This window comes from Parasteatoda tepidariorum, chromosome 4, assembly GCF_043381705.1.
Source record: "Parasteatoda tepidariorum isolate YZ-2023 chromosome 4, CAS_Ptep_4.0, whole genome shotgun sequence".
Classification (NCBI taxonomy): Eukaryota; Metazoa; Arthropoda; class Arachnida; order Araneae; family Theridiidae; genus Parasteatoda; species Parasteatoda tepidariorum.
In genome coordinates, this window is record NC_092207.1 from 2,365,098 (window position 1) to 2,385,967 (window position 20,870).

The 20,870-nt window shown below is 28.1% G+C and overlaps 1 protein-coding gene across 4 annotated transcripts in view; it reads left to right on the plus strand.

Moving 5' to 3' along the window:
• The window catches only part of LOC107452910 (ubiquitin carboxyl-terminal hydrolase 47), a 97,938-nt gene that overhangs the window by 15,374 nt on the left and 61,694 nt on the right, over positions 1-20,870 (plus strand). For all 4 annotated transcript variants that reach the window (XM_043052876.2, XM_071180440.1, XM_043052877.2 and 1 more), the window contains exons 2-11: positions 187-264; positions 1,303-1,440; positions 3,692-3,811; positions 4,311-4,458; positions 6,336-6,432; positions 11,521-11,599; positions 15,031-15,097; positions 15,608-15,747; positions 17,606-17,695; positions 20,079-20,272. In XM_043052876.2, the coding sequence (XP_042908810.1) occupies positions 187-264; positions 1,303-1,440; positions 3,692-3,811; positions 4,311-4,458; positions 6,336-6,432; positions 11,521-11,599; positions 15,031-15,097; positions 15,608-15,747; positions 17,606-17,695; positions 20,079-20,272 (1,151 nt within the window). The remainder of the gene's footprint in view (positions 1-186; positions 265-1,302; positions 1,441-3,691; positions 3,812-4,310; positions 4,459-6,335; positions 6,433-11,520; positions 11,600-15,030; positions 15,098-15,607; positions 15,748-17,605; positions 17,696-20,078; positions 20,273-20,870) is intronic.

Consider the following 20,870-nt stretch of genomic DNA (forward strand, 5'->3'; position numbering starts at 1 on the left):
TTCTGTCTTTAGTTTTAAGCCTTTGATTTGGAAAAAATAATAAAAATCAATTTCTTTAATAAAAAAGAAAAATTTAGTTTAACTGTGTTTGAATTTTAAACTGCAAAATTTTTTTTTACTATAAAAAATGTTTAGAAATATAACTGTTTTATCTTATCAATTTTACTAATCAAAATTTACCTTTAGGGGATGTGCGCCACCGCAACAACTGCTGCTGATGAACCTCGAGCTCTGTGCATCATTCGAGACTTGTCCAATGGCCAAGTAAATCACATTTCTATGTCTAGATTAATATTAATTTTCACATAGGTAGGGCCCTACAAATTGTACGAATAAGCAGATAACCACCTAATTTTTATTTTCTGCATATTTTGGCAAAATGACTTCATTTTCTTTTTCTACTCTTAGAATTCTTTTAACAATTTATCCTTGGATAACTTGAACAATTTATCCTCGGATAATATCCTTGTTGTAATATTTAAAAAATTATTATTGAAACAGTAAAGAAAATGAAAGCTCCTGTTTTCAATTTAGTTTTTTTCTTTCCTTTTCTGTTTTAGTTGTTTTCTGAATCATCCACACTTTAAAAAAATTGTCCTCTTTTTCTCTTAAAAGATCAGCATAATTTATAGGGCCTTAAATATAGGTATATTCAATTTAATAAGATATTATTTTTAGCCTTTTTTTTAAAGTTTATAAACTTTTCTGTTCCTAATAAAGAAAAAATAATGTTAATCTGTTATGCCTGGATGTTGTACAATAAATTTTGAATAAAACCCACCTTTAAATAAAACGTTTCTTTAAGTGGGCCCACCAAAAAAAAAAAAAAAACCTNCCTAAATTGCCTGGGCCTATATTATATTGCTTTGCAATATATATATATATATATATTTAAATAAAGGTAAATAATTGGTACTGTCACTGTGGATAGATGTATATTTGATAATAAACAATTATAATACAATTTTTAAAGCCCTTAATTTTTCAAAAAAAAAAAAAAAAATCGTTAATTTTTTTTAAAGGTTCTTAAAAATCCCTAATATTTACTTAGATAAAGGAGTAGAAACCCTGTAGAATAGATTTTTTGTGTGTGTGTGTGGATAAAAAGTACTTAAGATAATTCTAAAAAAAAATAATTTAAAGGATTATCTAATTTTCACAAATTTTTAGGAAACTGCACTTGGTGAAAAAAATATTGAAGACAGTTTTTGCTATTATATAATGATAATTTTACTTAATAATTTATTTGATAATTTTAATAATGATGGTCTTTAGTTATTAATGGTAATTATTTCCTTTCAGCTTAACAATAATAAATCTGTCATCAATTTGCCAGCTTCTACAACGGCATCACAGTTAATGCAAGAGGTTGGAAAAAAATTTCAGTATGAACCTGACAGTTTTGAGTTAGTCTTGCAAAGGATATGTGATAAAGAAACGGTTTGTCATATCTTACTTGCAATTTTTATTTAATAAACTTAATACTTTAATTTTTGAGGAAATTGTTTTGGAAAATATGTGATTATATTTTGATTATTCATCCTATTTTTGAACTTAAATCTTTTCTTTATAATGATAATTATCAAATGATTTCTGACTTTTTCCCTTTTATCATACTTAAGGAATTTAACTCAACTTGATTAAGATGATTACTTTTATTAATTTGCTTCTCATACTAATGCTTAAAGGTCCTCTGCACTTAATGTTAATTTAAGTCGTAAATTTTATATGTCATCATGAAATGTTCTTGTATAGTTTTATTTATTAACTGTTTAAGTGCCCTGTGGCAGATTTTTTTGGGGGGGTTTTCTGTGACAACTTAGATATTGTTGATCAAGAGAATCTTGAGGATTGTAATTAAATTTGTAATATGACAGATAATTATAGAGCTTATTATAGTTGATTCAAATTTTATTTTCAGTTTCCATAATTTTATTTACCTTATCGTTATAAATACTGCAAAAAGTTGGATAGTGATCACTTATGTCATTTATGAATAATCCGGATTTCACTGAAAATTCATTTGTCTTTACAAAGACATGATCAATGCAAGTTGATGAGGAATTTACTCTAGTTGAGTCCATGTAATTTTGAAATCCAAATTGGCATAATGAATTAATATATTCATGAGTAATAAAATCATCATTAGGCGCCATTCAAAAAGTACCTACATCCCGAAGGGGGGGGGAGGGGATTTGCTATTTTGTACAGTTTTGTACAATGAGGGGGGAGGTATTATACAAAGTACGTATATTATAAGCATACACCAAATTTAAATTTGACTTTTTCCTACACACTCCTTAAATAAATATTTAATTTTATTTAAAGCATAATTATTTTAATTTTTATGAAAAATAAATGTACATACTCAAAGGGAGGAGAGTAAGACCTTATGTACGGTAATGTACGAAAGGGGGGGAGGGGTTGAAATTTCTCCATTTTTGTGTACGTCCTTTTTGAACGGTCCCTTAAGAATATCAATATTTATATCACCCATCAGTATTATATTAGGATATTTAAGTTTAGAAATTATTACTTTTTGTTCAGTATTAAAAAAATCAACACTAAAATCATGAGATCTATATAAAGATAGAAATAATAAATCCAAAGGTTTGCAATAAAGTAATATAGATTCTGCGGAAACAAAATGTATAGCTAACTCTGAAATATCAAGACATCTTTGAATAAAAACACAAACACCTCCAGAGCGATTATTATTTCTGCAATTAAGGAATGAATTATAATCTATTGAGTAAAAATTAGTTTCATTTTGGTAAATCCAAATTTCTGACATAATTATCACAATTTCTTGCATAATTATTTATTTAGCTTAAATTTTTTATATATTGTTTTTAGACTTTAGTGATAGTTTTTTTTTCATTCAATATCAACTCTTGTTTAACTTTTTTAAGAGTATTTTCTTACAAGGAAGTGTCTAATATGCTGCATAGTGTTTATAAAAAGTGCTTAAGGGTGCTCATTTTCAATTTTTGTTTTTTAAAAGCCCTTAAAGGTTCTTTTTTCATTGGGTGTTTTTAAAAAGTGGTTAATTTTCACTTTTTGAAAATGAGAATTTCTTCTTTACAATGTCGATTTTCGCCGCATATTAGGCAAAAGTGTGCTTTTTACATTGCTCTATTCAATGTTTTCACAATTCATTCAACCACAATCCATTTCGCGTACTGTCTGTCTGTAGCATGTGAAAGCTCCAATAATTTACATGCTTGATGAAGTACTTGGGAGTCCACATGTGCGTCTACTTAGCTGGTTTTGATAAGATTATTGCACTCTCATGTGCAACTCTGCTGCATTTTGCAAGATATTCTCAATTTCATGCTTCATTTTCCACCGTCTGAAATTGAACCGAAAAATCCCTTGATCATTTTATAATGGCTAATATAATCAAGAAGAGAGTTCTTTGCCAGAAACTAATTATTTTGCATTTTGTCAATGTATATAGTGCTTAAAAATATTTTTTTTTGTACTTTAAAAGTATTTAAAAGGTGCTTATTTTTTGTTGAAAGATTTGGCTACTCACCCTGGTCTAACCCTGGTACTACTCCTCTTTTTTTATTTCTTAGTAGAGTTTATATTTTTTAAGAATAAAAAATCGATTGTTGAACTCTTTTTTTTTTAATAATAAATTTTATTGCTCATTGCTTTCAGTAAATCATATAATATTTTCTTTCAGATCCACATTCATGAACACACAGAAGAAACTTTAGAAGAGTTAGGATTTCGATGTGGTGATAATGAGAGAAATAACCTGATTATTGGCAATAAAAATGCATCTGTTCCTAAAAAAACTTCTGTAATTATTTTATTCATATCATAACTCAAATATTTATATATTTATATATATCATAACCCAAGAAATTTTTCAGAATTTTGACTTGGGCTCACAATCACCCCTGTCTTGTTCAATTTTGCATTTTTCGCATCACTGCGGGTGCAATGTAAAAAATTTAATTAAACAGGAATGCAAAATTAAACAAGAATTTTTCTGCTTTTGACTTCCAAATTGCAGAGTTAAAACAAAAATTATAGTTTTATTTGTTTACTAATGGGTAAAGAAATTTTTTTAAATATTTTTTTCTCTTATGATATATTTTTATTGAATTAAAATATAAATTACTAATAATAATTTTTTGTGGTTCACTGTATGTTTTAACCTCGGCATTGTCAGTACAAACTGCAATAATAGACTGGAATTTTTTAAAAGTATGTTTGGAAAAGTCAGGGGAGTTTGTTTTTCTATTTGAGTAGCAACCCTGGTTTCAAGTTAATCTTATTTAATAAATGTTTTTCAGACCACAGAAGTAGAGCAATCATTCAGCTATACTGATAATTCTGCCATGGATACTAATGTCACTCTTTCTACTCAACCTTCTTTTCCTATACGAGATCTTTATAAGAATTACACCTATAGCAATGCTGTTGCCTCTAAACAAGATACGGGTATCTGACATTTTATTTTTATCAGTTACTTACAATTATTTACAATATTATTTTATTTTAATGCAGATAAGTTTTACAGTTGACACTAATGCTACTATTATTATTCTAAACACTTGGGGGGATAAAGAATTGAGCATAATCAAATTAAATGTTAATTTGCAAATGAGCCTTTAAGCTGGCGTAGTGGGTTAAAGCTCTGCTTTCCGTGATTTGTACCGGGATTCTATTCCACTTGCTGATGGTTCAGTATCTGATCAAATTGCATACCAGCCAAGTCTCCTCTATTTTACGACTATTTCCTGTTTACCCATGTATTCTCAAATGTCTCCGTATTTGTTGAAGAAAAATAAATAAAAATTGGTGATAAAATATCCGCTGATGGCAGAAATGCTTCTCATACTCCTCAATTCTATAACCTGTACTGCAGTACCCATAAGCTTTAAAATGTTCTGCAACAGGACTTATTAATTTATACAAATGTTCTGCAAGCATTTCCCAGCGAAAAAAAGTCAACTTTACGTAAATACTATATTTTCATTTATTAAAATACAGGATTACACACAGATACAATACATTATTTTTTAAACCAAGGCAAACATTCTTGATTTGTTACTTTTTCAATCACTCTTGAGGAACAAAATTTTGTTAATGACAATGATGAGGATGAATTGTTAATAAAATGCATATGATATGAAGGTCCAAACATTAAAATAAGGGCTGCCTTAAATATCTTTCGAAGGGACAAGTGCCCAGATGGTGCACCATTTGCAAACACAAACATTCGCTGGTCTGTTTTTTCAACAACTTCTTCATCTCCATCAAAAGCATTTGGTCTTTCAGAAACAATTCTGTCAATCACGGATCCCCATGATTCACAAATTGCTTCTGAAATAAGAATGGAAAATATAAAAGTCCTAAACTTTATGAAATTGGAAATCTCTGAATTTAATTCTTTTACGGCTTGCTTTAGAAGCTCTCTTGATAAAAATGGTGATCGATTTCTCCTGCTGTATGCTAAAAACTGATACACCCATATTATAAAAAAGTTATAGCCAAAACCTAATTCGCTAATTTCCTCCTCAGAATGGCAAAAATACGGAAAAGGGAGATTACTGATAAATGTGCTGAAATTTGTGTCTCTTATTCAAGATACAAATTGTTCTGCAGGACTTCGTTTGTTCTGCGACGTACAGTTTTAGGCACTTTCTGCTTCTGGGCTGCAGTATATTGAGTGTTTAGAGTTTAAGTAATTATAAATAATGGTTTAAAAAAGTCTTCTTTAGATTAAGATTTGTATACATATTTTTTACTTCACTAAATGTAAATGTTATTTCCAATTTTGAAACACTCTTTATTACTTATGCGATTCTGCATAAATGCATACATATGCATGATGTAACAAAACTTTGCTCATCGCCTAAGAAATGTCGATAGTAAAATCTCCGTTATTTTATTTCTCCAATGTTGGCAGGCTTGGCAATTACAACTAGTAAAGTTAGCCCAATAAAGCTCATACAGGAGCATACAAGATTGTGTTTTTCCTTTTTAATATATTGCGTATAATATTTATGGGGAAAGCACGGGAGATTTTGAGTGGCAACCCTGAATAAATTGTTCGGTAATATCATCCTTTTTCTAACTACCCATTTTACAGATCATTGCTTATAGCCTGTGAGTACAGTTGTAGTGTGGCATAAATAATTCACTCAATTTGTTTTTATGCAATTAAACCTTAGATAAGATAGATATTTTCCTTACTAACACTTTGTTGAACTAAACAAAGCTGTTTAAATTGTCAGAAATTTTATGCATTTTAAATTATTTTATGCCTCATTTCTAGTCTAGTACAAAGCTAACTGATTATTTATTCGCTAAAGGTTATGTTGGACTTGTTAATCAAGCAATGACCTGTTACCTTAACAGTCTCCTCCAGACACTTTTCATGACTCCAGAGTTTAGAAATGCTTTATATAGGTAATATATTCATTAATAACTAATTTTGTACTTATTCTCTCACCTGTTTTTACAGGGTTCTTATGTATATCCGGGGTGATTGTATTCCAGGTTTTTTGTGTAATCTGTCCACGCCTAGAAACTAGGACAATCATCCAGGTCATGTGATTTTTTACGGAATTCAGCGTACCTCAAAACTTGATTCGCGAACTTCTGCGATTAAAAACTTATAATCCAACAAAATGTTTCGCAAAAATTTAAAGTAAGAATTAAGCTCTACATTCTAAAATGTAAATTTTGAAACCTTCGATGAATTGCGTTAACAAAACAAGTGACTCTTCCGCAATTTTGATTTTTTTTTTATTTGTCGGATTTTGATTGTTTTTAATATTTGAAACTGCGCCTAGTTGTATTCGTATTTACGCTTTTCAAAAATCTGATGTTGCTATTTGTGTTATCGCTTTCGTAAATCCAGTATCATGATTCATATCTACGCGCTTTTAAAACACGATATCGTAATTTTTTGATTCCTCATTCTTAAAATCCGATATCGCCATTCTTGTAAGAACTAAATTGTTTCTTAAATTTGTTACTATAAAAGTATGTTTTATTGAAAGGTAATTTAATTATAAATCTTAGTTCAAAAAATTATATTAAATATGAATAGTATATAAATTGATATCTTGTTATCGAATTTTTGCTCTTTAAATTTTCAGGGATTTTCATTTTCTGCCACAGTCACCCCTGATATATTTATAAAAACCATGTCAAGAATGAAGACAATAGAGTAAAACACATTGAAGGCTGTAAATTAATATTTAAATGTGACAAATCATTATGAGGAGATAAATTTTCAGAAAACTAAAACCTGTTCAGCTGCCAGAAAGAACAGGAAAAAAAGTATCATTAGAAACACTTAAGTTTCAACTAGCTATCAATCGGAATTTGTACAAACACTTTTCTTTCCACATTTCAGTGGCATTTTTTTTTTACTTAAAAACTAATTTGAAACTTCAATGTACATACTTTTAGTCTTCATTCTTTGTCAAAAAATCTAAATAAATATTTATATATGTGATTTTTTTTCTCTATAAATGTTTACTTTTGCCTGAGACAATTAAAAAAGAATTCATTTCATATTTGACTTACTGTTGATCATTTTTATATTTAGACCATACATTTAAGCATGAAAATCAACAGTGAGGATTGAAAAACTTTAAAAATACAAATTTTGTGGCATAAATTAAAATTGCACAAAAAATTGTAATTACTGTTTCTTCACTGAATCACAAGAAGGAATTTTTCTTTCTTTCTATGAATCAATAATTAATATGTTACTATAGGAAAAATATTTTGTTGAAAACTTAATATTTTCTTAAAAAAGAGATTAAATCTAGAATTTTGAAGAAATATTAAGAATTTTCGTAAGAATTTAAACTTTTTGAAAACATCTTTGTATTACTAATGTTTTTATATTGCATTTAGTAAGGATCCATTTTGTAAGCAAACACATAATTTATAACCAGAACTCTTGTTTATTATTTTAAAATGTATAACTGTGTATGAGGGCTTTTATTCCAAAAAGGACTAGTAATAAACTAAAAAACAATTTTTTTTAAAATTTCTCCACCACTTGCATTATAAATATTAAAAAACATAATAAATTTTGTTTGTACAATTAGTATATATCCTCTAAATTGTTTATGGTTTAATTGATATAGAAATTTACCTTGGTTGAATTTTTTAAATTACACATTATTTCCTTTCTTTTATATCTTGTGCATGTGACCAATAAAATTTTTCATCAGAACAGCACAGTTAAGTTTCAGTTAAATTTTAGTTTTATTCTTGTTCTTCTTTTATCACCTATATTTATACAATTCATCTGAAATATATTAAAAAAAAATATGTTAACAAGTAATTAATTTATATTTCTACAATAAGTAATTTTTTTAAAGTAACTAAGCTGTTATTTATACTAAAAATTTTTTTAAATAATAACTGACAAAAAATTATAAAATTTAGTTGTTAATTTTGTTACAATTATAACTTAAAGTGATTTAGCATTATTAGTGATTCTCAATAAGAGTAAAAAGATAACACAAAAAATTTCCAATCAATAATTTGAAAAAGTAAATTAAAATGCAGTTAAGATTCGAAAAAAAAATTATCTATTAAATTTTACTCTACAAAGTTTATATTTTGATTTTCTAAATCAAACTATATTTGAAACACAAAACAGAATTACCAACTAAATGCTTTTAAGTACACTATTTTAACTTTGTCCCAATAATATTAATAACAGTGATAGATTTGTTCTAAAGTTTTAAGATTTATTCTTATGTTTATTAACAATATTCTTATTATCCATTAATAATGTTTTTTTATTGCTGTTTACTGTCTGAGACAAAAAAAGAAACTAAATAAAATAAAATGAATCAAACACATTAAAAAAATTTCTTCTAATCGTGTAGTAATGATAGACCCTTAAGCAATTATTTTCCCCTTTTAAAAACATTTCTGGTTGGGACAGTAATTATAAAACAATGGTTTTTGTCAGCTACATGAACAACTATTTCATTTCCTCTATTAAAAATAAGTTGTTCCATTTTGTTCTAGTTTTTGTTTGCTTGCAATTTCTCAAATGGACATTCAATTGAGTGACTCAAAGATTTTTTAAGGTGAAATTAAGCTTATTGAACCTGCAAGAAATGATACTGCAATTAAAATTTACTGTTCTGTGTAACTTGATAGTTATACTTTCTTTAACTAAAGTTATCTATATTGTTTTATTGGCACTCTCCATACTCAGAGAGTAGTAATTATACAAAAGTTAGGGACATGTACAAAATTATGGGTAAAACAAGTTATTCTAAAGTTAATTGCCATGGTGACTTAGGTGATAGAGCCCTCGCCTCTCAGTGAGGTGAACTTTGCCACAGTGCAGACGTAAAATGTCCTCAGTGGTAGGCAGATGGTGGGTTAGAGTCCCTTTACTGTCGGGCTAATCATAGGATGTTTTTGTGGTTTTCTTCTACAGTGGCAATTTTCTCCTATTACTTGATCCAGGAGTTCCCCTGTCTTTTGGATTGGGTTCAAAATTTCAAAGCTAAAACGTTAAGCATTTGTAGTCATACAAAATAGAAGGAAAAATACAATAAATTTTGATAATTATGTATGTAAATATGTACATTTATACATATATATATATATATATATATATATNTATATATATATATAGAGAGAGAGAGAGAGAAAGATATAGAATAGTTACGGAAAATCCTATTTTCATCTCTGATTAGCTTACTATTTTGTCATTTTTTATCCATTTAAGATGTTTAATTAATTATGATCATTAGGAGCAAATAATGTGATTTCAATAAGTAAATAATTTCAAAAGAACTGTGCAAAAATAACTAAATTAATTTTTCTTTGTTTGACGAATGTATCAGTATTTGCATTGGTAAAACGTATTTATTAGTAAAAAAATAATAAACTCTCATTTTTTAAAAAAAAAATTATGTGTTAACATATTTTTCAAATATCTGCAGTAAAGTATTATGTACGAGGGCTTTTTTTTTTCCAACCTCCGATGGGCTGTAAAGAAAAGGCAGGTCAATATAAAAAAAAAGATTTTATTACCAAAAGTAATATACACTACAGCTTATTTCTCTACATAATCACCTTGACGATTAAGGCATTTGTCATATCTGTGAACAAGCTTTGCAATACCCTCTTCATAAAATGTAGCCACCAATGATTGGAAGTGAGTTGTGACGGTTTCTTTGAGCTCCACGTCAGTTTGGAAGTGCTGCCTTTCAAGCCATTGCTTCAGTTCAGGGGAAAGATGATAATCACTTGGTGCTAGGTCGGGACTGTATGGTGGGTGTTCGAAAATGTCCCAGTGAAATTGCTGAAGGAGTCGTTGGGTTACACGAGCGCTGTGGGGATGGCATTGTCCTGTATCAGAACAATTCCAGAAGTCTGTTCTGTTGAAAAGAAGATTGCCTCTTCGTTTGTTTTGAATAGCTCTCCGTAAGCGTCGTTATTGTGATTGTCGTTTCGTTTCGGGCGTGTCAAATTGAACCCATGTCTCATCACTATGCTAATATAGACTCATTAATTCACTGCCGCGCCTAATCGGAAGCAAAAATCTATTTATCACTCTCTTTTTTCTTTTATTTCTTACCTCAAATCTGTTTTAGCTGCATGGTTATAATAATTTTCAAAGTCTTGTTGGTGATTTGCGATCACCAAGTTATTTTTCAAACCTAATATTGATTATGAGGGGTTGGCTTTATTTTTGGCTATGTTATTTTTCGATAAATCACCAACCATGGATCTCTTCTCATGATTCTAACTGTCTTTTGGGAACAATTCAATTACTTTTTGATTAGGCATGTCATGGGTAATTTTTCTCCCGTGGCCTGTCCTTATTAATATTATTATGCAAAATTTATTTAACTGGAAGTCTTATAAAGTATAATTTTTGTATCTACAAATACTAAATAAAAGTTTTACATTAATTATGATCCAGTTATCATCTCCAACTGTCAAATTTCATCTTGTTTTCATCACAATCTTCAATTGGTCAATTATATCTTACAACCACACCTGATTTTCCCTCTTTACACTATAAATTTTTTTAATTATTATTTTCTTATGGGTGTTCCCTTAACGTCAATGGTTTTTCTGATTTGTTTTAAATTTTTAATGGAATAATATAAAAAAATTGGTTAATGAAGAAATAATAAATGTTTAAACAAAAAGAAATATCCGAAACTCACAATAAATCTTAGACGTTAGTAGCTAGTTTACTTTATTATTATTTCAAATATTTTTAATTCATTTCAGTGAATATATAAAACTACTAAGAACCTCATGATTGATAATATTTAGTGTAGACCATAATCTCGAATGTTAAACTTCTAAGAATGTCAAGTTCACCTTGCAGATGGGTCTTCAAGTGCAGATGAGTGGAAAGAGTATATTTTCAAGAAAGATTTTGTTTTATGTGAACCATTCATAAACTGAAATGACAGTTTTATCTGTTTGTGTCATTTATAATTTATTCTAGTTTCTTAAATCTATTGTGTTTGTTCTGCTCAGGTGGGAATTTGATGGTACTGAGGAAGACGGAACAAAGAGCATTCCTTATCAACTTCAAAGGTTGTTTTTATTGTTACAGGTTCGTCATATTTTACTTTATGGGTGTAGTTCATGGTTTATAACTTTTTTTGTAAAAAAAGTATAACAAAATAAAAATGCCTTGCTTAACTGATACTTTTTATATTAAGTGCTTCCTTTACCAATTTTTCAGAGGAAAAAAATGTAAAATATCATCATATTTTTTTATATTAATAAATACAAGGAACTAAAACAAAACATAATACACAAGTTTTAAGTTGAAAATTTATTTTTTTATATGTAAAAAACATTTGATTTACGATTAGTTTACTATCCCAAATTATCTTGGGCAAATGAAAAAAGTTAAATATTAGTTTTTATATGATAATTTGGTGACCCTACTTACGCCAAATTTGGCGGCCCTACTTACAGCAACCCTACGTGTTATACGTGGCTTTTAACAAAATAATACATGGTTTAAACAAAATAATATAAAAAAAAGTGCGTGGAGTCCCTCCGCGCGGAAAAAGTTAAACTTCGTAACCTGCGACGTTAATTGTAGAAGAATCGGCAGTCGTAGAAGGATCACTAGTTCTATTTAACGACTCTTTTTTCCTGCTCCCTATTAAATTATATGTGTATCAAAACAAATTAAAAAAGTATTTATAGAAACAAAAGTTTTATGACTTTTGTTCATTTTATGCTAGTGAGAACCAAACAATATGGAAATTAATGAGGGAAAACTGGATCCTACCACGTGATTTCCCGGCCAATAAAAATGTAGCGTTAAACGTTTAACGCATAAGAAGTATAACTTCAAAAACTGTATTTGTTATGAGAAATAATGCACTATGTGATGTCGAAATAATATGTAATCTAAGAGGTTATTAAAATATATGCTTATAATTTTGTTTATAAAATACTTTGTTTTATAAAAAAAATTGATTTCAATTTTTCCTACTTACGCCAAATTTGGCGATTTATGTGAATTTTGGCCTGGTTGCTCTAATACGTAAGTACCAATAATTTTTAAAACAAGGGACAACACAAAAGTGATAGTTTTCTAACGCCAGTGACGTGATCTGCCTTTTTTTTCTTCTTAACTCTCATTTTTTTCTATGTAAATTGAGGAACCATTGTATATACAATCAAACAAAATACATGTGCAGCAGCGTCCAACAGCATAACTCCCAAACAAAACTTGGCAAACTTCTAGTCACAACAAATCATCATTATTATTTTGCTTGCCGAGTAAAAGTGTGATAAAACAAAACGTACTGACAAATTTTGCTACGCCAGAGTTTTCTCGGGATAATAACTATTTGCAATATATACTTATCCAAGTTAACCTTGGGATAATCAGGGAAGTGGTTAATTTCAAATTATATATGAAAAAAAATTATTTATTGCAATATATACTTATATAAATTGCAATATATACTTATCCAAGTTAACTTGGGATAATCAGGGAAGTGGTTAATTTCAAATTATATATGAAAAAAAATTAACCTATGTATCATACAAACTGAGATATTAAATGTATTTCTGAGGGTTTTTACTGTTTGGGCATTCACAGTCTAAAAAGTAATTTTTAGAGAGCAATACCCCATAATATTTTGAGCAGTGAAATTTTAAATATGGGAGTAAGCTTCAACACTGTTATGTCTTATTTCTTATAATCTTAAGTATTATAGAATTATTGATTGATTATTTAACATTATTCAAATTTACTCCCAATTTTTGTACTGATTTAGATTGAAGTACCTAAAATAAGTGAACTTGCTTATAAAATATTGAAAATTTTATTTTTGTATGTCGTTTCCTCTTTAATTTTAGAGCATAAGATAACGTAAGTTACTGATTTTTTAAAAAGAAAGATTTGTTGTCTTTTTTTTTTTTTATAAAACAATTTATCAGTTTTAACAAAAATTTATGAGGAGCAATTTCAATCTTAATAAGATTCCAGAGCAGAAATACGCGTACATACCTGCCAAGTGCCCTGTTTTTTAACGAAAACTCCTGTATTTTACAACTATCTCCTGTTTACCCGTATATTCTCAAATTTCTCCGTATATGTTGAAGAAAATTGGAAGAAAAAAAATCAGTGATCAAATATTTACAAATAGCAAAAATACTTCTCTTATTTTTCAACAGATAGTGCTCTTGCTAGCACTGCAGTAATGTTGAGTGTTTATAGTTCAAGTAATTATAAATAATGGTTTAAAAAATATTCTTTTGATTAAGATTTATATATATATATATATATATATATATTTTACTGAACATAAATATTTTTATTATTTCCAATTTTGACTTTTATGGTTATGGATGATGTATCAAAATTTTACTTGTAGCCCAAAAAATGTCGCTAGTAAAATCTCTGTTATTTTATTTCTCCAATGCTGGCAGGTATGAATACAAGTCTAGATGCATATTGGCCAACCCTATTCTTGATTTTGGTACCCTTTGTGCTAGTCTATGTACAGATCTTTTCTCCAATTTGCATATGAGGACAAATATTATGAACTGTATTTTATTACAATAGCGGGAAGCCGTTTTTATTATATTTGCGTTTACCTAGGTTTTTTTCTTCTGGAGATCAAGTTGACTTATACCAGCTGCCTATCTATGCCCTGAATTTAAACCCCTTTGTTTTGCAACAACTTTAAAAAGGATACAAAACACACATTATATTTTAGTTATAAGAGCTACCATTGTCTCAAAAATTAATTATAGATTTATATGAAATATATTTATACAATATTTTTAATTGCGATGAATAATCTAGACCTTTTTGTTAATTTATTAAAATAATTAAATTTGTGCTGGTTAGGTGTATAAGAGTATTAATTAATCATAGCTGTCAGCTGTTCAGAATTTTTCGGATTTGTTTCTTTTTAAATCAAATCTAAAAATCTGATACTTCTATTAAAAAAAAAAATAATTTTTGTAAAATTGCAGTATTTTTGTTTTTAAATCAATTCCTTGTTCTGATCGCTGCAAACACGCTTTCTGTGAATATTGTGCAAGAGTAATTTTTAGTAGCTTTTTATTGGAAAATACTATAATTATTTTTTTAAAGATTTATTGTAGTATTTAAACACTTGCATGATAAATATTTGTTTATGATGTAGATTATAAATTACTTGTGTTTTATAATTTGGAGAAGAATAATTATATATTAATATGTAATGGTTGTTTTTAAGCTATTATACCGGTATTCCTAATTATAAAATATTAATGTTATAAATTTCCCGCAAAAGATAGTGATAATAGTTTTGTTTTACTAATTTACATAAGATATTTAAATATATGACTATTAATGCTATGATTTAATAGTTGAATTTTTGTCTTACTCTTATAATTGGTGCGTATAATTTTGTCACATATAGTGTTCCGAATTTTTTATTCCTAAAGTTGGCAGCTATGATGAATTAGTATTTATTTTCATTAAAATTTTTAAACTTATTTTCCCTTCCTTTCCTTATATAGACTTCAAATAAACCTGCAGTTGGTACAACAGAGCTTACAACTAGCTTTGGTTGGGATAGTAGTGAAGGTAAATTATGTTTTTATCAGTAATGCTTTGATTTTTCTTTTTAATAAGAATATTGTAATTTTTATTGTATATAGCCAGAGATAAAAGAATTGCAATTAAACTTATTTTTGGAGCAGTAGACAAGAATTTTTGTAAACAAAAGTACAAACTAAATAAAAGTATAATCTTATACTTTTAAAATAGTGCATCATACTTAGTATTATAAATAGTGTATCATACTCATAGTAATATTAGTATTTTTTCATCAATATTAAATTGATACCTATTAAGTATTCTTGTGTCATGAAATTCCATATGAACCAGCTGTCTCATTTCATGTAAAATGTGTGTAAATATTTTCTTATTTAAGAATTGCTTTTTTATTTTTGTTTGATTTTCCTTAAATAAGGTTATTCTTTAAATTGAAATTTCCTTTTTATTGTTTCATCTTAAACTTATCAACCATTTTTTTTATGTTGCTTGTATACTTATCAAACTACAGCTATTTTTATCCACATTTTTATTTTGTAGCCTGGCAACAACATGATGTTCAAGAGCTATGTCGTGTCATGTTTGATGCTTTAGAGCAAAAGTTCAAAAACACAGAACAAGCTGATCTTATTAGTCGTCTATATGAAGGAAAATTAAAAGATTATGTGAAATGCCTTGAGGTAAATATTTGAATATTTTTTACAATTATTTTAATTAAAAACTTAAGTCTATTTTTATTGAGTGGTAAAGATCATGTAAAATTTTACCTTCATGTTCTCTACGAGAAATGACCTATCTTTATATTTTATGTATGAACAGGATTGCCACTCCACAGGGAGAACAGGGAAAATACAGGGAATTTAAAAATCGCCTAATATAACAGGGAAGTTTGAGTTTTTCTTTAGAAACTGGGAAAATACAGGGAATTTTAGTTATTTTTATTTTTTTAAAAATGGTAACCACTCAATGTGCAATCTGTGGGATATTTAAGGATGATATTTCAGTTATATTAAACTAGTTCATTTACTATAGCATTTGTTTTAAATATGTTCAGCTGTTCCTTTTTTCCTTCAGTTTTTTCAGCAATTATAACTAGTATAGTTAGCCCAATACAGCTCATACTAGAGCACAGTGGTTATGTTTTTCTTTTTTAATTATATTGTGTATAATATGTACAGGGGAAACACAGGGAATTTATTTTCAAGATTTGAGTGGCAACCGTGATGAAATAAATTTCTTAATTGTATTGTACTCAAATTTTGAAACTTTAAATGTTTCCTTTAGTGTACTTCCCTTCATTCAGTGTTTCAAAATGCATCCTAGGCTCTGCAAGTGACCTCCCACATTTCATTTATCATTCAGTTCCTCCTCTAGTTCAGTTCGTTTTAAATTGAACTGTGTCATTTAGTTTAGTTAAACAATAATTTAATAAAAAAATTACAAGGGGTGACTAATGTTTCAGGTGGTAGCTAAAACTTAAAAATCCATTTCAGATGCTTATAAAGAGAGACAGGAGAATTATGTCCATTTAGTGTTTTCTTCAGACCTAAATAATAATATCAGTAAAATCATTGTAAGCAGTTTAGTCATATTTTATTTGTTTCAAACATTAAAAAAATTCATTGAATAAATTCTATTTTGATTTTTGGCAAAATGTCCTAAAATTAATTGATGTCTCTTTAGTACCCGCTATTGTTGAGATTTCTTGGATCAATAAATAAGTATAAATCCCCACTTAATTTAATCAAAGTTTCTTTTGTTAAAAATGTTTTAGATTACATATTATTTTGTAGTAATCATTTGTAAGCTGTGCAAACTTTCTGACCTATTTCTTATGAAAAAAGTTATTTATTTTTGTTAGTAATACTTTTGTACAATTTTTATGTTTAAGATCTTTCAATGCTGTTTGAAATTTTCTAATATTTTTTAATATTATCTTTAAATGCAGCGGCTATAAAATAGTGCATGAAATGCATTAGAAATGGCGTATGTTTTAGGTTACCAATTATTTCCCTGTAATGGTATGTAATTTGGGTAAAATTTGGTGTTGAACTTTAAATCCTGACGAAATAAAATGCTCGGAAACCACAAAATAATGTAAGTACCGCTGAAAACAATTTTCCGGAAACGTAAAATCCCCGGGGGAAAGGTGCATGAAAAAACTATGCATTGCGTTCTACATGTTAACAGTGATCCTCGTGCGAAACCATGATTTCTGATTAAATTCGCTCTTTGCCATTTAACATCACAAAACGAACATTATTTTTGATATAATCAAGAGGGTCTTTGTCAGTGTGTTTAACAGCGTTAGAAAAGACAAAGATCCTTGCATGTTAAATCGCGAGCATCTTCTTATATTGGCCACTTAAATCAGATTTCTGTTGCTTGAAAAAGTTTTAAGATATCACTAACGATTGTAAAAGAATCAAAATTTTTCAAAATGATTAAAGAAAAATGTGATTTTTTTTTAAAAAATTTAGTTTGTTGAATGTTGCTATATTGTATGCTCACCATATGCTATTTTTTTCTTTTTCTTAGTGTGGATATGAGAGTGCCAGAGAAGACACTTTTCTTGATGTTCCTTTAGTCGTTCGTCCATTTGGATCTAGTCAGGCTTATGCCAGTGTGGTAAAGGAATTTAGTATTTGTTGTTTTTTTAGTAATCATCTAAGAAAAATCTTTAATTTTTAAATGTCATATGTGTTAGCAGTTAGAACTGCTATAATATATTTCATTCTAGTACCATTAAACTAATTTATTTCTGTATCACTGTTGTGTAAGCAAATTTTAATGATACACTTTAAATTGTTTATAAGAAGGCACATTCAAAAGCTTTACAGAAAGAAATATTTCTTAATAGAATTTTTCATTGTGTTTTAAAAGAAAGTGGGATTAACCCTTTAACGGGCCATTTAGTTCTAGTAATGGTAAAAAAAAGTATTTTTGGAATTGAAATTGTTATAAGAATAGTAATTGATATAAGAAAAAAAAACTCATTTAGTTTATAAAAATGCACTTTTTTTTGGTGGTAAGTATATTTAACTCAAGCTATTAGAAATTTATTGACTTTTATTTTTATTTATAAAATAAATTTTATAAATACTACAATCTTCAAAAGGAATTATGCATTTTATAACTTTTATCCGTTTTCTTAAACCAACAAATGGAAACCTTATTCATTTAGTTAAAAAGTTCACCATAGACCAGGAGTGATTGTATTCCGGGCGTACCCCGGAATTCCGGTTTTTTCGTATCATTCTCCCGAATCTAAAAACTAGAAGAGGTGATTTTTCCCGCAAACATTCGCAGAATTTAGTGATCTCAAGACCATGATTTTTTAAGAGACGATTTATAATTCGCGGACTTCTTCGAATTAAAAACTTATGTTCCGACGAAATTTTAAAACTTACCCACTAACAAGGCGTTAACATAGAAATTATTCTACCGTCAATTTGATTTGGCTGATATTTTGGTTGTGTCGGTATCTGCTATTATCGCGATTCGTATTGACGTTTTTGTAATATCAAACAGATTTTCGTATTTACCTGATTTAAGAGTTACATGTTTCGATTCGTATTCACCCGATCCAAAAATTATGCATTGTGATTCGTATTTACGTAATTTAAAAATTCAATATCGCAGTTTGTTGAGTTTTTAAAATCCTATATCGCGATTCATATTCACGCTATTTTAACATTTAAAATAGCGATTCATATTCAAGTTTATTCTTGAATTATTACTATAAAGGTGTGATATTCTTTATTAGTAGGTAATTTAATTATAAATGCTAGTTTAAAAAATTATGTTAAATAAGAAACATGTTTGTGGTGTATAAATTGACATCGATTTTTTGCTCATAAAACTTTCAAGGTTTTTCACTTAGTGTCACAATCACCCCTGATAGACTTTAAAAATTGGTGGTAAGTATACTTACCATGGCTTTAGAAAGGGTTAATACTTTTATAAATTGCAATTTGTTTTCCAAAGGAATTTTTAAAAAATTTACGCAATACCCCGGCCATTGGAAAAACCTAGAAATATCTTCTGTGTAAACCTCCCCAGACACAAGTCAATACTTCTCACAACTAGGACTGGGTGATGCAAGAAATTTTATATTGAGATATATCCTCGGTTAGACATCGTTCTATAGTCATGTAGCTTAAATTCAAAAAATATTCAGTTTGAATCAAAATTTCACAATCAGAAATCTAAAATCCATCAAAAAGAAATAAAATAAAACAAAAGAAAATGTTAATTCTAAAAAAATACTTCTGTAACATTATTAGCATTACCTAATTTTCGAATTATATAGATGAATTGACTTCAGACCGATGTCTTAAAGTAAAAACAACCACAAGCTTTGTTTTAATTTTTTTTTAAAAATTGAAAATGACTTAAGATTTAATGATAATGTATGTGTTGATTCGATGATCTGTGATATAATTATTTATTGCCTAGTCCTATTTGCTACTTTTACACGAACAACGTACTGGTATCGTATCTCAGCCATTTAAGCCCTCTTTGTTCTACAGTAGCTATTCTGATTTTAATCATACCTTGTTGTGCAAACACTTTTCTATTTAATGTTGTTGAACTCTAATAGGCTGTACATGGAGAGTTATGGAAAGACAATTTAAAAAAAAATTCTTTTAACCTTATTTCTAGATTTTACCACCTTTATGAGCAAAAAACTAAATTACAAACTCCACCCACGCTTACTGAATAAAGTTTGCTACTTTGTCCCATTTTGTTTTTTGCTTTCTAACTATGTTACTCAAATTTTCAGAACTTTCATATTGAACTCAATTAAAAGAATTTATTTTGCATTAAACAAAATTTAGATTTTAATTCATTTTATATAAATAGGAAATTCCTTGAAGAAATCTTTTCTTTGCTTAAATTTATCTTTTAATTCAAATTTAATATATTTCTCTGCTACATTTTTCGTCCTTGCATCTTAAAATATTTTATTTTCAGAAAAAATAGTTTCAATCTTGGCATGTTTTTTCAGGGAGAAGCACTGAGGGCTTTTGTCACGCCTGAAATCTTACAAGGCTCTAATCAGTATTTTTGTGAACATTGCAACAAGAAGTGTGATGCCCACAAAGGGTTGAAATTCATAAAGTTTCCTTATCTCTTGACGTTGCAGTTGAAACGTTTCGACTTTGATCCTGTCACTATGCATCGTATCAAATTAAATGACAGGTATTCTGATTTTAATGTTATTTCATCATTTTTTAGGTACAATTATGCTTATCACATAAAAATAAATGTTTTATCAAAATATGATATTTACTACAGTAGAACCTCGTTAATGCAAAATTGTAGAGACTATCATAATTATTTCTTGTTAAACAAGTTTTGTTTTATCCGTTACACCATGAAAACTATTATGTATTATTAATACAATACATGTTATCTATTAAATTAATGTAAACAAACAATACTATTATGAGCCAAACAAATAAAATAAGCTTAAAAGTTTTTTATTCCGAAATGAAAACAGAAAAATAAAGAGTATTTCTTTCCTTTTTGACAGGGTTGGGTTTTTGACGTCAAAAAGTGGTTTTTGATATGACAAGGGTATAATACTGGTTTAAACCGTCAAAAACCCGTCAAGAATGTCAAAAACTGAAGTTTGCCAAGAAAATATATAAACTTCAAAACTACCAACAGTTGCCATGCATTATATTGAAATTTAATTATACTATAGGTAATCAGCAGGTTTTAAAATATTTTTTAATTAAAATTAAGGTAAAATAACAGATTTAAAATCTCAGAAATTTATATTCAAATGCATGTG